The following is a 17,340-nucleotide window of genomic DNA, read 5'->3' as shown; positions in this document are numbered from 1 at the left end:
TTAAGACTGTGCTTTGCTCATGTTTGGAAAATTGAAGATGTGTAAATGACTGGTGTGTGTTAGTCCCTCAGTCATGTCCGACTCTCTGTGACCCCATGGACAGTAGCCCACCAGCCTCCTCTGTTCATGGAAATCTGGCAAGAATACTGGAGTGGGTAGTCATTCCCTTCTCCAGGGGACCTTCCCAACCCAGGGATTGAATCCAGGTCTCCTGTATTCCCCTTAAAAGTAGTCGCTTCCCCATCTTAACCAAACACATATCTTTTACTGCCTGAATACCATCAAGGTCACTTCAAACAGAAGGGAAATTAACTGTGAAAATTTTACTTGTGGGTCATTTACCAAGCAGGGAACCACTGTTGTGGTGATGATCCAGCTCCCACAAATTATGGACATGGGTTTTCCCAGGAAAACTGTGCAATTTTAGACGCATAGGTATATATTTATTTTTTAGGTATATATTAATATTATATTAATAAATTTATATTTAGAAATATAGGCATATAGAAATAACTCAGATATTTCAATTTACACTGGAATTTTGACACCAAGGATACAGCTAATATGAAACTAATCAGACTCCTGGAGGAAAAAAAACCCACTGAAGCTTCTAGTGAGTGCAGGGTGCCCTCTGCTGGATACTAGGGCATTGCAGACGAGGCTGCGTTGAGTTTCTGGAAACTGATACCTGGGAGTAAAACAAAACCCAAAAAGCATGGCAACAAATTTAAACTTTGGGTTCTGTTTTTTACAGTACCTCTGGTAATTTCAGGCTCTGGGAACACAATTATAGAAATGTCCCAAGGAATAGGGAAAGGGGCTTTTTAAAAATCCACAAGATTCTTTTACAAAAGCAGCACTGTAGAACCAGCCTCATTTTCTATGTAACTCCACAAATATTTCATCGAGAGAAAAAATGGGAGCATATTATAGGAAATACCAAGGAGGCTTAGAGACGTATTGTTAATAGGGAGACAAGGAGCAAGACCAATTCCGGAATGATACATGGTGTTTTTTTGTTGGTTGAATGAGCACATTTCAGGTCACTTCTCTCAAAACGAGATTAACCTTTGCTCTTATTTCTGAGAGGGGTGGAAAGCAGATCCAAAGAAACTCTGCAGAAGACCAGTGGCAGAATAACAAAGACGAGGTTTTCACTGTACTTGTGTCAAATAAAGGGAGCCAAGTATGTAAAATCAGCAAAGCAGGTTCCCCAGTGTGTCCTGAGCAGGAGGGCCCAATACCCACATGTTCCTATTCAAGACAACCACAGGTCCTTATCTGAGGAGGCAGTAGCGTTTGAAAACCCCCGGGCAGTCTTCCTGAAGGCTGGGTCTGCTGGCTCAAACTCTCCTCCCATGTAACAAGTAAATTAATTACATGACATCTGAATGGGTCTAAAATTGCCAAAACTAGTCATTCCCTTTTTTTTTTTTTTCCAGATTGTTATTCAAATGTACTGAGATGAGAGGATCAATGAGAAGGGAACCATAGTAAATTATTAACATCCATTCATGTACTTCAGTATCACATTAGTTAACTGTTTCCCAGAAAGCAGGGCCAAGAGAGAAGGAGAGATGAGACAGGTAAAGTTTGATAGAAAAAGCATAATAAAGGGTCAGGGGAGGGGAAGAGGCCTGGATGGAGGGTGGTTAGCAGGGGTTGTCATTGGAAAAGGACCCCAAACATTTTGCTGACTTAATTATCTTTGAGGGCTTCCCCATGGCTCAGTGGTAAAAGACTCTGCCTGCAATGCTGGAGATGCAGAAGGCGTGGTTCAACCTCTAGGTTGGGAAGATTACCCGGGAGGAGAAAATAGGAAGCCTCTCCAGTATTCTTGCCTGGAGAATCCCATGGACAGAGGAGCCCAGTGGACTACGGTCCATGGGGTCATAAAGAGTGAGGCACGACTGAGCACACACTCAATAATCTTTTATCTTTGGTGGGATTGCTTTCCAGTCTCTAGTGTCATCAGCAGTGGGTAATTAGAGGGTCCCCAGGTGATTCTCTTGTGGAGCTTCAGTTGAGAATCACTGCTCTATGAATCACATCTCCAGTATTCAGTATAACCCACTGAAGCAAACAGACCAGAATCCATAACTTCCTCACTTGGCAACTTGGAACTCAAGGGTTAAAATGGCAAATTGCAGGCCAGTGGTACCAATTGCCAAATACTGATTCTGCAGGCAAACAAAGGTCAAAGAGAACCATCCTAAGGAAGGAAGTGGCTGAAATGCAGATCTGCAAAAAATCCTTGTCAGAAGAAGTTAGTTTTATCTCACACAATCTTTTGGCTGTTAGAACCATCAAGAATCACCTGCTTTATACTTTTATCTCTAGGCATGTCAAGACAGAACAAGCAGCCTAGGAACTAGAAGCAAAAACAAACAAAAAAACCCTACCATTTTAAAGTATTTTATGAAGATATCTTAAGATTTCCTCAAACATTTTAAAGAAATACTCGTATTCAAGTAAACTGCTATTTAACCCAATTAATTTAATTGTGAGCTGTTTATTCTAAGGAGCCACAACGGAAGTTCCCAGTCTGCCCTTATCACTACAATTTCACATTCTTATATCCCTTATCTGAATGGCCCTCACTTCATTTATCAAATCTGTTGGTTATAATTTGTTTCCATGCCAGGTCTATGCTGAACTCAGGGCTGAGGAGAGCCAAAATATCTTTCAGCTGTAAAAAACCACTTACCACTTGATATTATTGAATTTGAATATGTCACCACGAAGTCATCTTGCAGTTAGACTTCCTTTTCCTAGCAGGGCTTGTAGCTGGTAGGAACCCCACGCTTCCTCACACCTGGAGGAGAGGGCTCTCTGCCCCAAATTCATCAGAAGTTCTCCTGGGCTGTCTGACCCTCCAAAATCAAGTCATAATAAAATATTCATTAAGGGTACCCAATAAGGGACTCTGAGGAATCTGCCTTTGTGTGAAAGCATGTGTCCTTCAGAATTCCTAAAATATACGTAGCATTGAGCCTCATTCCGGAGAAGGCAATGGCACCCCACTCCAGTACTCTTGACTGGAAAATCCCATGGATGGAGGAGCCTGGTAGGCTGCAGTCCATGGGGTTGCTGAGGGTCGGACACGACTGAGCGACTTCACCTTCACTTTTCACTTTCATGCATTGGAGAAGGAAATGGCACTCCACTCCAGTGTTCTTGCCTAGAGAATCCCAGGGACAGCGGAGCCTGTTGGGCTGCTGTCTATGGAGTCGCACAGAGTCGGACACGACTGAAGCGACTTAGCAGCAGCAGAACCTCATTCATATCAATTGCTCTTTGAGCACTACAGGGCTTTTGACTTGCTCTATTTCCTATGGTCAAAAATTGACCAAACTGAAAGCAACAGCTGTATATTAGTTGTAGGTTTCTTTGTACTTTTCTTTATTGGCAATAAACACAGTACCCAAATTTGTACCATTTTGGTTCAGTACCAAAATATTCAGGGAGCTGTGTTGAACGCTGAGAATACACAGAAGTGCGATATGGTCTTTGCTCCCAAGTGCCAACAATGTTCTTGAGAGACAGGTTTACAGGGGTTACAGGAAAAGGTTCTATGTCATTAGTAAAGCCACTAGATACTCAGGAGGGTTAAGGGCGTAATCACAGTAGTCTGAAGTCTAGAAAGGCTTCAATTAAAGAGAGGGAGACTCAAGCCTGCCCTACGAGTAATTAAACAAGAAGGATGACCTTCTAGATAGGGAAAAGAAATTCATTAAGGCTGTGCATCTCTCCCTCCTGGAATTATATTAATAAAACATCCTTCTCGAAAACAACTTGTGAAAAATAAACCAAGTTTCATGGACGTTTTGGGTCCTGCGGAAAGAAAACTAGTTAACCAGTGGTATTGGTATAAAAGGGCTTCTCTGGTGGCTCAGTGGTAAAAGAATCTGCCTGCAATGCAGGAGATGTGGGTGGAACCCTAGGTTGGGAAGATCCCCTGGAGGAGGAAATGGCAACCCATTCTAGTGCATTTGCTTGGAGAATTCCATGGACAGAGGAGCCTGGTGGGCATACAGTCCATAGGGTCACAAAGCTGGACACGACTGAGCAACTAAGCACCACACAGAACAGCCAGGTGGCTACTAGAAGTTATTGACTCTAAGGTGCGAGATACAGGAGTGATATTAGAAGTTCATTCACACACACATACACAAAGCTGTATTGTGCCTGACAAAGTGGCAAATTACCTAAATGTTAGATATGACTAGATCCCATTTCTATGACTATGGAGACTCTCATACTTTAGCCACCTGATGTGAATAGCCGATTCACTGGAAAAGACTCTGATGCGGGGAAAGACTGAAGGCAGAAGGAGAAGAGGGTGACAGAGGATGAGATGGTTGGAAGACATCACTAATTCAATGGACATGAACTCGGGCAAACTCTGGGAGATGGTGAGGGACAGAGGAGCCTGGAGTCCTGCAGTCCATGGGGTCACAAAGAGTCGGACACCACTTGGCCACCTAAACAACAAACAACAGAAGACTCAAAGTCCAGAGATTCTTAATTCAAAACCGTTAACGGGGACTCGGAAACTCTCTTGCAGGCACGATGTTGACACACTGGGTAGTTACCACTGTGCCTGGTTTTAAAACGAATCCTCACCGGGTTTTCCAGTGGCTTCTCCCCCGTTTTCAGAATAAACACGCTAGGTTGTTTGGTCTGCAGAGGGCAAGTCTGTACACTGCAGGGGAAAGCGGAGGAGATGGAAGGAGCTGAGCTCCTTCAGTTTCCAATCTTCACCAAAGATTCAAAAGCTAAAGAGAAAATACCACCTTAAGAAAAGGAAAATCAAACTGCCAAGATTTATTTAACTTTTTCTTTCACAGAAAATACAAGTATGTAATGTAAACACTGACATGTGAAATGAAGTACAAGCATTAGGAAGACAAAGGACCTGAACAATAACTCTTGCTTCAACACTGCAGTGCTTCCTGATTTCACTTCCAGCAGGAATCACAGGATTATACAGATTACATATCGGAAAAATCAAAGGCAACATCCATTGATATTTACCAAAACACCAGAGAGCCTCTGAAAATTCAACAATGCCATATGGAAGTCAGAGCTCTCTGCTGAAAAAAAAAAAGAAAGCTGAGCACATGTCCATTAATCTGTTTACCCAAGGCGTTTAATGTAGGAGCCTAAGAAATTAACACATGAGTTTAATTTGCCGGTGGAGGTGAAGATTAAGTGACCCCTCTTTTCCCTCTTCAGAGAAAATGAAATTAACCAAATTTAAAGCAGAGCTGCTCAACACTGGCCAGAAGACGGCACCATCACAGTGAATTATTTCAATAAACCCCACAAAATACAAAACACAATAAAAGATTTCCATTTGTGCTCTGCCCAAATGGTCAATCCAGATCCAAGGCTGTAGGATCACATAGGGTGTTCTTTCCCCAAAATCCAAACTAGAAAAAGATGACCCAAATAAGTGGTTGGGATCAAGAACCACCTTGATTTAAAACAGATGATCTGTTTCTGAACTTGAATTCAGTAATAAAGGGTGCAGTCTTCACTTTTCTATTATTATCTCAAGAGATTAAAATGTTTCTTTCGTATTAGATGACACCCACCAGTTGGCAGGTCCACTTTGATAACAGATGCTACTACACAAGTTGGTTCAGTAATGGAACTCAGCATCATAAGATCTGGAGATCAGGGAGCCCTGGAATTGCCAATATATCTACTTCCTATTCTTGCCTGGAGGCATGGACAGAGGAGCCTGGCAGGCTACAGTCCATGGGGTCACAAGGGTAGGACACAACTTAGCGACTAAACCAATACCACCTACTTTCTCACTCACCTCCATAATCAAAGATTCCCACCAATAATCTGTAGCCCATTATTCCTTGATAGTCAACAAACAATGGAGAAAAAAGGACTTCAGATACTTTATCTTCATGCTGACCACTGAATCTCTGGAGGAGAAATGCTACTTGCTCCAGTGTTTTGAGACACTTTCCCAGGCAAAGCTAACCTCCCTGTATTGCTGAGGTGGAGATGTTTTAATGTGATTATATGTCATGTGAAAAATACCTTCACAACAAACACCCCTCATTTTTATGTAACTTACCCAAAGAATTTGGCACAGTGTTCTGTAATTTCTTGCACTCTTACTAAAGATATTTGTAGGACAGAGAAAACCAAATCAAGTTTTAAAGAGATAGCAACTGACATTCCCAAAGAACATCAATCATGACATTTTTTGTGCTACGTTACAGTAAGTTGTTGCTCAGCAGGCTTTTTTTTTTTTCAAACCTGCAAGATGATATAACAGATCAGCACTGTACTACTCTGATTAGAAAAACGCCGCTCATCGTTGACCTCCATTACTGCACTTTCTCATTTACTTTTGCAGAAAAAGAGCTCTAGCCACTGTGAAGGACAGTTTACCATTACTGCAAGTATGGCAAGACATTTCACTAAAAATTCTCTATCCTGTAGTCAGACTATACATGCCAATATTTACCTTGGGAAACAGGAACCAAGTATTGAAAATTAAATGCCAGAAGTCCTTAAAGCAGTCAGTGGGACCCAAGTTTCTGTTCCCTCTCCAAGGAGGGAGCTCGTCTACAAGATCCAGCCCACCCCAGATATTCCGTCAGCGTGGACCCCAGTGAGGAGACTCTTTAAACCTAACTAGCTGTTTCTTGTCACTTCTTTTCTCCTCTCTGATCAGTTCCTATTGAAAATCTCTTCTCTTTGAAAAATGAAAGATGCAAACTCTGAAAAATTAATGCATCTTATCTGCAGATACTAAACATAATTACCCTTAAGGAAATAAGGCACTATAATGCGACCCCAGCCTGACTATAGGAATGGAAATGGAACTGATATTGGATCCTGTGTGGCTGCACAGAAGCTGGACTTCCAAACATGAGCATTGCTCTCCTGCCGCAGGCCAAGCTGCGTGCTGGAGTGCTGCTGTGATGGTCAGACCCACAGGCAGACCGGAGGCTCCACAGAACTGAGAAACCCAGATAAAATTCTTCCTTAAAAATAGAAAGTGATGTTATCAATCAGGTCTCTGGCCAGCCTCATCATTCCTTCAAGTAATGTTTTCATGGTCAAGTGAAGAGTATGGACGAGCGCTAGATGAGAAGTTAGGCAACCCAGATTGTGGTGCGAACGCTATTATTGGCTGTGTGGCCTCGGGCAAGTCACCTCACCTTCCTCTGCTCCCTGCCCTCTAGTCTTACTTTCTTCATCTGTAAAATGGGGATAAAACCACTTGCCTTGTCTCCCTCACGTCATGACTGTGCGGATTGAATAAGATAATGTGAAAGTGCTTTGTAAACTATCAAATACTGTGTGTGAAGGCAAAGTGAAATATATACTTATGTTCTATTTAAGTCCTTATCATTGCCTATTTGACTAGAGGTTTCCCATGCAGGATGTGCTTTGCAATAGAGAGACTCAAAAATAGATGCCATAAATATACACTGGTCTTTTTCACTAGGGCTGTTTAAAAAAGGGAGAGTCTTAATTTCCTCAGAAATGGTCTCAGAATAAATTACTTTAAAACGTGATGTCATTCAAACCCACCAACTGATAGAATTAATCTTCTCCACCTATGTCCTATACAGTTATAGTCTGGTCTGTTGATACCTTGACAGAGGGAAGTCTTGAATTCAAGAAAGCATGCTAAAACTGAAAAAAACAAAAACAAACAAAAACAAACACCAAAATCTCATAGTTACAGCTTGTTGTAACAGATTTAAATGAAAATAAGAGGCATCCTATATAAAGAAATTAAGCCACGGTTCCTCAAATGGTTGCCTTTTTCCTGAGATATCTCCAGGACAAGGTTCTAGTCCTGTGAAGTGCTTTAGAAAAGCTTAGTCTTGCTGGAGGTGAAAGGACATGTAGGTTGGCAACTAGGCTGTGCTCATTTTCAGCACTAGGATTTGAATGAGAAGGTCTGCTAGGAGCTCCCAGGGAGCTTGGGTGGAGAAGCCCACCCGGCCCCAGGGAGGCCAGTCCTCGGACACCAGGCCAGAGTGTGGAGAACAGCTCAACACTGCCATCCCATCCCAGGATTTTCAGCTCTTCCTGGAAGTTGGTTCTGCTCTTCTCCGGTCTAGTAAATAATCGAACAGAAGAGAAACAGTGAGATGCGGAGCAGCGTATCTGCCTGGACTGCAGGGCCTGTCTGCATCTGGCTGTACAAGGCGCACATGCAGAGCAGACACAGGCAAGGAGTGAGCGTGACTGACTGACCGGCCCAAAGCACCCAGACTCCAGCATTCGTGTCACACGCCTTTATTACACACGGTACAAGCGGTGGCTTGGAGGGTGTCCTGTCAGTGGGATCCCCAGTGGACAGGATGGGAGTTCTCTGGGACCACAGGCATGATGCTAACCTCCGCTTCTCTTCCTGGTTTGCTTTGCTTTCCGGGGTTTGAGGATGGTATAGTTTGCATACACTGTATACTGATCTGACAGGAAGGGAACGTAGAATGCCCGCAACAACCTTGAAGACCTGAAAAACAAGAGAGAAAAAAGACAGAATCTTAGCATTTGAGAGAATTTACTCATGGTACTGATTAAAGGAAATGAATAAAATGCTATGGTGAGGGTTATATTTTACATAAGCTGTACTTAGCTACTAGATCTTGATAAAAGACTTAATCAAAACCAAGTACTGGGACTTCCCTGGTGGTCCAGTGGTGAAGAACCCACCTTCTATTGCAGGGGATGTGGGTTCGAGCCCTGCTCAGGGAACTAAGGTCCCACATGTCTAGGAGTAGCTAAGCCTATGTGCCACAATGAAGACCCAGCACAGCCAAAAGAAAAAAAGACCAAGTACCTTCTTGCCTGAACCCAAACGACAGTCTCGGTAGTCTCGCTAATAAGCCACAGGATATCTTTCAGAATAGCTCTAGGTCTGCTTAGAATTTGCCATTGAAAAGTTCTAATTCAGTCAAAGAAATGTTATTACGGAAATATATTCTTAACACCTCAAGAGTTTGTGTACCCCAGAGACTGCAGAGATGCTAAATGCTCAAATGATCCTGATTCCAGCTCTAAGTTTTCCTAGAGAGGTGAAGAAAAAACTATGTTCTTGGCTTCCTGTGCATACTGTTCTGGCGATTCTCAAGTCAGAGTCCAGTCTTTTCTCTTTATACTGAAATATAGATAGGAACAGCTAAAACCCTGAATGGCTCACTAATTTCTAAAGAATATGAAAAATATCTCACATTTATTGAATACCTAGCACTGAACACGGAGAAGGCAATGGCACCCCACTCCAGTACTCTTGCCTGGAAAATCCCATGGATGGAGGAGCCTGGTAGGCTGCAGTCCATGGGGTCACTAAGAGTCGGACACGACTGAGCGACTTCACTTTCACTTTTCACTTTCATGCATTGGAGAAGGAAATGGCAACCCACTCCAGTGTTCTTGCTTGGAGAATCCCAGGGACAGCGGAGCCTGGTGGGCTGCCGTCTATGGGGTCGCACAGAGTCGGACACGACTGACATGACTTAGCAGCAGCAGCAGCAGCATTGAACAAGCCCTGGGGGAAGTGCTTACACTTTTTCAGATACTATTTAATCCATCCAACAAACCTATGTGGAAAGTGATATTACTTCTATTTTATAGATGGGAAAGTGAGACACACAGATTAAGTAGCTTGAGCAGGGTCACACAGTAAGTGATAAAGCCCTCATTCAGGTTCAGATTTGATTCCAGACTCTGCACTCCTACCACTCTGGTTTATCTTGCATCCCAGGAGACAGGCTAACAAGATTCATCATTTCCTAGAAAAAGTGGCAGTGATAGTTTTAAATTCTATATGCGGTATTACTTCTTGACTACGATTCCTGAGTCAAAAAACCAAAAGTTGGCCCAGAAACTGCCAACCTAAATGAGGTAGCTGAAGGGTGCTCCACTGCCAGTCCTTTTCCAGACTCTCAACTTGTAAATGTCATGTCAACGTGGCATTTGTACTGGCAGCCTACTTCTGAGTTTGGCAGACGCCCGCGATGCCTGCACACAATGGTACCGTGCTTGGCATACACACCTCCTAGAGATCCTTCCCAACTGGGATGCTGGCCGTGCGCTGTGCTCAGCAGAGATTCACTTCACTTCAACAGCTAACAGCTCAAGGGCTTTGATAGAGAAAAGAGGCTTAGCAGAGAGACACACGAGATAAAGCAGGGCCTCTGCAAAGAAATGAACAGGACGAGGAAGCACCTACCTCAGTCAAAAAAGAAGTTAATTTTTCTTCTTTCTGTCCACGCTGCATAGATAAGGGGAAGGTCAGGACAGAAAGCTGTAAGCTGGAACAAAGTCCCGCAGGCTTCAGTGTAGTAAAGAAAGGCTAAACTGAATGAAGCATCATTTCCATTCCAGGTGACTCCATGCTAAAAGCTTCACTAATACAGTCAGTACCTGTCTCCAGTCAACTCACCCCTTGGTATAACATCAGGTCCAATGGGCCCTATTTTACTTTTTTTACTTTCTTTTTGGAACGACTCCTTACTACTTGGAAAGATCATTATTTTGTAATTTTATTCTTCTTGGAGTCTTCCAAAGAAGAAAGGAAAATTATACTTATTTTCAAAAATAGAATAAAACTCATTCTATCATGTAACTACCATATGGGTCCATTATAACCTTTTATAAATTTAAACTATATTAAAGAATCTTAGTGGTCTTTTTTCCCTCTACATCTTGGATTATTTACAACTATGCTTAAAAAAAAAAAAAAAAGACAGACAAATGATAAGAAAAAGAATGATGACATCCCCAAAAAGGATTATGCAAAAATGATATAATTACATTATCCTTCCATTTTTTCACTGCATTGTTCAAAGTATGCATCATCTTTCAATAAGGTACAAAAGATTTGTGACACTATCTTTGCAGCCTGCATTTAGCTTTAATTGAGCACAGCTGAGTTGAGAATTTAAAAATTTTCTGTCCATAATGCCAATGAGAAGAAAATCAACAGAGGAAGACACTTCACAATTAGACAAATCAGAAGATGAATGCGGAGACAGCGGCACTCGAGACTCTAATGATGATAGCGTGTATGTGTGTGTGTGTGCGCGCGCGCGCGTGCGTGCACGTGCACGTGAGTGTGCTCAGTCATGTCCGACTCTTTGCGACCCCATGGACTGTAGCCTGCCAGTCTCCTCTGTCCATGAAATTTTCCAGGCAAGAGTACTGGAGTGGGTTGCCATTCCCTTCTCCAGGGGATCTTCTTGACCCAGGGATGGAACGTCTCCTGCAGATTCTTTACCTTTTTTTTCTGAGCCACCAGAGAAGCCTATTTCAGGTATATATATTCAAAAGCAGGAAAACATGGAATAAAGATTGGGGTTGCTACATTCCAATTCTTACAAAAATTTCAAATGATGTTTTTTAAAACTATCCTTCCGTTATTACTGTTATTTATAAAATAATTTAAAAATATGAAAACAAAAGGGGTTATAGGCCCTTTTACAGACCAAGACAGTACCTGGTGAAGACAAGACAGTATGTGGTGACGACTATTTCTATGCTAACTCCTTGGTCATCACAAGGAATTCTGAAAGAGATCATTTCAGGAAACCATCCAGGGTGATACATGGGACATGTTATCATCAAAAATACTGACCTCCCTAAAATAGAAGAAGGGTCACTATGCATTACTGCTGAATGCAAAAGGCAAGCTGAAACAAAGGTAAAAGAATAATGGAGACTGGGACAAAATATTTACCGTATACATAACAGAGGAAGGGTATCTAGAATATATAAATTATATATATATATATGGGCTGGGCTTCCCTGGTGGCTCAGATGGTAAAGAATCTGCCTGCAATGCAGGAGACCCAGGTTTGATCCCTGGGTCAAGAAGATCCCCTGGAGAAGGGAATGGTAACCCATTCCAGTTTCTTGCCTGGAGAATTCCATGGACAGGGCAGCCTGGTGGGCTACAGTCCATGGGGTCGCAGAGTTGGACACTACTGAGCAAGTAACATGTATTGGGGCTTCCTGGGTGGCGCAGCGTTAAAGAATCCACCTGCCAATGCAGGAGACACAAGACACACAGGTTCTATCCCTGGATCAGGAAGATCCCCTACAGGAGGGAATGGCAAACCCACTCCAGTATTCTTGCTTATGGGACTGCAATAACCATATGAAATGATGTTCAATTTTACTAGTAATCAGGGGAACATAAATCTAGATATAATTTTTCAACAATCAGGTTTGCAAAGCTGAGAAGTATGACAGTATCAAACCCTGGGGAGGAAGGAGGAACCCGATACTGCCAGTAAAAGTGGAAACCTGCAAGAACCACTTGGAGAAGCAGTTTTAACAATACCAATAAAACAGAAATTATGCTGTCTCTATGACATAGCACATGATTTTCATTTTGTACTTTGCACCATAATGCTTTTTTTAAAACAACCTACTTTACTATTTGTTACAATAGAAAAATTCAAACACAAACAAAAGAGATATTTAACTTGTAATAATTTTTAAAGCTATGACAAACTAGACAGCGTATTAAAAAAGAGACATTACTTTGCTGACAAAGGTCCATATAGTCAAAGCTATGGCTTCTCCAGTAGTCATGTATGGATGTGAGAGTTGGACCATAAAGAAGGCTGAACGCTGAAGAATTGATGCTTTTGAACTGTGGTGTTGGAGAAGACTCTTTGAGAGTTCCTTGGACTGCAAGGAGATCAAACCAGTCAATCCTAAAGGAAATCAACCCTGAATATTTATTGGAAGCATGGATGCTGAAGCTGAAACTCCAATACTTTGGCCACCTGATACGTAGAGGTGACTCATTAGAAAAGACCCTGATGCTGGGAAAGACTGATGGCAGGAGAAGGGGACGACAGAGGATGAGATGGTTGGATGGCATCACCGACTCAACAGACATGAGTTTGAGCAACTTCAGGGAGATGGGGAAGCACAGGGAAGCCTGGCATGCTGCAGTCCATGGGGGTTACAAAGAGTCGGACATGACTGAGTGACTAAACTGAACTGAGACAATGTTTTAAAGAGAGGAAACCTCAAATCCTTAAAATGAACAAACATAAAAACCCTATGTGCTTGCTACGTGTATGGTTTTGTGTGCTGGCCCTGAAGACACAAAAGCCTCTGTTCTCAAAGAGCTAATAATCTACAGTTGGAAGAAAGAGATTATGAGTGATATACAATATGTCTCTGTGTTAGTTGATCAGTCATGTCTGACTCTTTGCGACCCTGCCAGGCTTCTCTGTCCATGGAATCCTCCAGGCAAGAATATTGGAGTGAGTAGCCATTCTCTTCTCCAGGGATCTTCCTAACCCACGGATTGAACCTAAGTCTCCTGCGTTGCAGGCAGATTCTTTACCATCTGAGCCACCAGGGAAGCCCAACTATAATATGGCAAATACTAAATAAAAATAGCTAATATAGAAGTTCAAAGTGATAATACACATATTCAGAAGAGAGGATAAAAAAAACACTGAGGGTTGCATAAGTGTGGAAGAAGCATTTATTATACATTATTTTATTTGACCCATTCAACATTTCAAGGTATACTAAGCAAAAAAAAAAAAAAAACTTGCTGATCTATAACCAAATCTATAGGCATCTCAGATTAAATTCTCTGTCGACTCAGCAACAATTGGAAAACGGCTTGAACAAAATCCAGACTCTGTAATGATCTACAAGCTGAAGGAGATCTAGCCCTCGCTAACCTGTCTCTCTTCACCTTGTACCATTTTCTTCCTTGCCCACTACACTCTCCCCACACCAGCCTCCTTTCAAGTTTCTCAAAGTTACCAGTTCTTTCCTACTATGATTTCAAAGTCCCATTGAATGTGTGGTTTGGAATAATACATTGCTAGGGACAAGCATGTATCTGACTCAGATACATCAAGAGACCCAAGAAGAACTGGGATTCTCCCAAGCTTCCTCTGCGTGCAAGCATAAAAAATTTGGCATCAGATTCTAGATAATGTGTTCAAGAAGCATGGAGGCATTTCTAGTTAGACCTGAACACAAAGCTATATTAAAGGTGAGAACTAAATATAAGGAAAAGTTAAGAAAAATTTATAATCCAAATTTGGTACTGGAAAAATCCTTGTTTGAAGATGAATCTTCCTTTCTCCTGCAGATTTTGCTTATGATTGTTAATTATCTGTCTTTAACATGTAAAGCCTCTACTTTCTTCCAGCGGATGAAATGAGTAAACAATCAACACAAACACTTCTGTGCTGGGATGGGAAGAGTCTGTGTTTTTGTTTTTTCTTTTTAGCCAAAAGAGCAAGTTGGCTTGAATTCTTCACTTTTAATACTATGGCTGCTCTTCTAGATTAATTTCTTTCTCATCTGTAGCTTTACTAAATCAAGCACAACTGGGGCTGTTCAAATCATTATATGGTTGCTGGAAGAACAAATCGGTTATTTGTCTCTGTGAAAGAAGAGAGCAGTTGAGCATTGGAATAACGTGCATACGCACACATTCATACTCATGGAAACAAAGATCAGACTGAATCACAAGTTAGAACCAGACTAATCCTGATCGAAACTCATGTAACAGTGTGTGTAATAACGTGAAATGCCAAAGCACTGCCCCAGAAAGCACAGGCAGCATAAATTAGGAAGGCGCTAAACGGACACTGAAGCACTTCCCCTCCCAGTGAGAAAGTCACTCAAGCAATTCAAGGATGAAACAGACATGGACAAAACGACCCCTGAATGGCATAATTAGCCGACAGCTCAGAATGTTTTCTAATTCAATTATCAGCCCTATTTATCAGGGCTGGGGGGCACTCTGCTGTGGCGATTTCAATCTGCTCTTGCTGACGTCCGTGGAAGACTGCCTGCCAGTCCCTGACGTCACCAGTGCAACAGGCCCAACGCAAATGCTGGGTCAATTTTTAATTTTAAAGAGAAAACATCTTAAGTACTCAGGCTGTCTCCATGATTTTTGTCTGTCTCTCCATCCATTCATCTACCGTCCATCCAAACATTGCTTATTCCTGTGAACCTGCAGCCTGGGCTCCCTGCCAGTTCTCTTTCTTTTTCAAAGCTAGTTCCTTCTCTTTTTGTTTTTGTCTCTGTCTCTTGTTCTCCTGCACTTAGTTCAGTGACAGACTTCCACAACCCTCAGAACAGAGCTGGCCTTTCAGAGAAGTCTTTAGTTCTGAAGAGAATCTCACAATTCCCTCAAGATTTACTCTTAGCCATGGCCAGTCCTGAGTCTCATATCAAGCAGTTTAAGAACTGCTCAGAAGGCTGATAATGCAGCAAAAATGTGGCTGATCTTTAATATTCTTTAATAGAAAATGTGGTGAGAGACATTACCCTCATGTTAAGACAGAGGTTCAGTTCAGTTCAGTCGCTCAGTTGTGTCCGACTCTTTGCGACCCCATGAATCGCAGCATGCCAGGCCTCCCTGTCCATCACCAACTCCCGGAGCTCACTCAGACTCATGTCCATCGAGTTGGTGATGCCATCCAGCCATCTCATCCTCTGTCGTCCCCTTCTCCTCCTGCCCCCAGTCCCTACCAGCATCAGGGCCTTTTCCAATGAGTCAACTCTTCACATGACGTGGCCAAAGTACTGGAGTTTCAGCTTTAGCATCATTCCTTCCAAAGAAATCCCAGGGCTGATCTCCTTTAGGATGGACTGGTTGGATCTCCTTGCAGTCCAAGGGACTCTCAAGAGTCTTTTCCAACACCACAGTTCAAAAGCATCAATTCTTTGGTGCTCAGCTTTCTTCACAGTCCAACTCTCACATCCATACTTAAGTACTGGAAAGATAGAGGTAACACTTACCTATTTTCCAAAGTAGAGAAACATGTATGTTAATGTTTCCCTGGAATGCCAGGCCCTTGAAGACAGAACTTACTCTGACCAACTGCTGTACTGCAGCTTTTAGAACAGGCTCATTAGGCTTCCGGTTCAAGATGGCCAAGGAGAAGGACATGTGTTCATCTCCTGAGAGAGCACCAAAATCACAACTAGCTGTTGAACAACCATTGACAGGAGGATGCTGGAACCCAACAGAAAAAGACATCCCACTATGAAAGACAAAGAAGCTGCAGAGAGATGGTAGGAGGGGCACAACCACAATAAAACCAAATCCCATACCTGCTGGGTGGGTGACCCACAAATTGGAGAACAATAAATACCAAAGAAGTTCTCCCACGTTGTGAAGGTTCTGAATCCCATGTCAGTCTTCCCAGCCTGGGGATCTGACAAGGGGACTGGGAATCCCCAGGGAATCTGAACTTGAAGGCCAGCAGGACTTGATTATAGGACTTCCACAGGACTGGGTAAATCAGACTCCAGGCTTGCAGGGCACAAATAAAATCTTGCATACACCAAGTCCCAGAGGAAAGGAGCACTGACCCCACAGGAGACTGAACAAAACTACCTACTAGTGTTGGAGGGCATCCTGTGGGGGCATGGATTGGCAGGGGCTCGCCACAGGGACAGGGGCACTGGCAACAGCAGCCCTACAAGGTCCCCCTTGGCATTAGCCCTCTTGGAGGTTGCCATTAACCCGACCACAGAGCCTGTAGACCCCAGGGCTGGGTTGCCTCAGACCAAACAACTACCAGGGAGGGAGTGCAACCCCAGCCATCAGCAGATAAATAGATTAGAGCTTTACTGAGCAAGGTCCTGCCCACCAGAGCAAGACCCAGTTTTTCCCACTGCCAGTCTCTCCCATCAAGAAGATAACACAAGCCTCTCAGCCTCAGCCATCAGAGGGCGGACAGAAGAAGCAAGAAGCACAGTCTCATAGCAGCTAAAACAAAAATCATATTACAGAAAGTTAATCACAATGAAGCTCCAATACTTTGGCCACCTGATGTGAAGAACTGACTCATTAGAAAAGACTCTGATGCTGGGAAAGATTGAAGGCAGGAGGAGAAGGGGACGACAGAGGATGAGATGGTTGGATGGCATCACCGACTCAACGGACATGAGTTTGAGCAAGCTACAAGAGATGGTGAAGGAGAGGGAAGCCTGGCATGCTGTAGTCTATGGGGTTGCAAAGAGTCGGACATGACTGAGTGCTTGAACAACAATAATAATCACAGTGAAAAAGCAGAAAGTTATGTCCCAGATGAAAGGACAAGATAAAATCCCAGAAAAACAACTAAATGAAGTGGAGATAGGCAACTTTCCAGAAAAAGAATTTAGAATAATGATACTGAAGATGATCTAGGATCTTGGGAAGAGTGGAGGCGAAGATTAAGAAGATGCAAGAAATGTTTACCAAAGACCTGGAAGAACTAAAGAACAAACAAACAGAGATGAGTAATACACTAGAAAGAACCAATAGCAGAATAACTGAGGCAGAAGGACGGA

At 42.7% G+C, this 17,340-nt stretch overlaps 1 protein-coding gene across 2 annotated transcripts in view; it reads right to left on the bottom strand.

Moving 5' to 3' along the window:
- Positions 1-4,807: 4,807 nt before the first annotated feature.
- Positions 4,808-17,340, bottom strand: part of ALG9 (ALG9, alpha-1,2-mannosyltransferase) — a 113,251-nt gene continuing 100,718 nt past the window's right edge. For both annotated transcript variants that reach the window (XM_027563781.1, XM_027563782.1), the window contains exons 15-16: positions 8,391-8,509; positions 4,808-8,107 (exon numbers count right to left, since the gene is read on the bottom strand). In XM_027563781.1, the coding sequence (XP_027419582.1) occupies positions 8,070-8,107; positions 8,391-8,509 (157 nt within the window). In that variant the 3' untranslated portion in view covers positions 4,808-8,069. The remainder of the gene's footprint in view (positions 8,108-8,390; positions 8,510-17,340) is intronic.

Source organism: Bos indicus x Bos taurus, chromosome 15 (genome assembly GCF_003369695.1).
Source record: "Bos indicus x Bos taurus breed Angus x Brahman F1 hybrid chromosome 15, Bos_hybrid_MaternalHap_v2.0, whole genome shotgun sequence".
Lineage (NCBI taxonomy): Eukaryota > Metazoa > Chordata > Mammalia > Artiodactyla > Bovidae > Bos > Bos indicus x Bos taurus.
The sequence above is the reverse complement of the archived record's forward strand: the minus strand, read 5'-3'. Positions and strand labels throughout refer to the sequence as shown.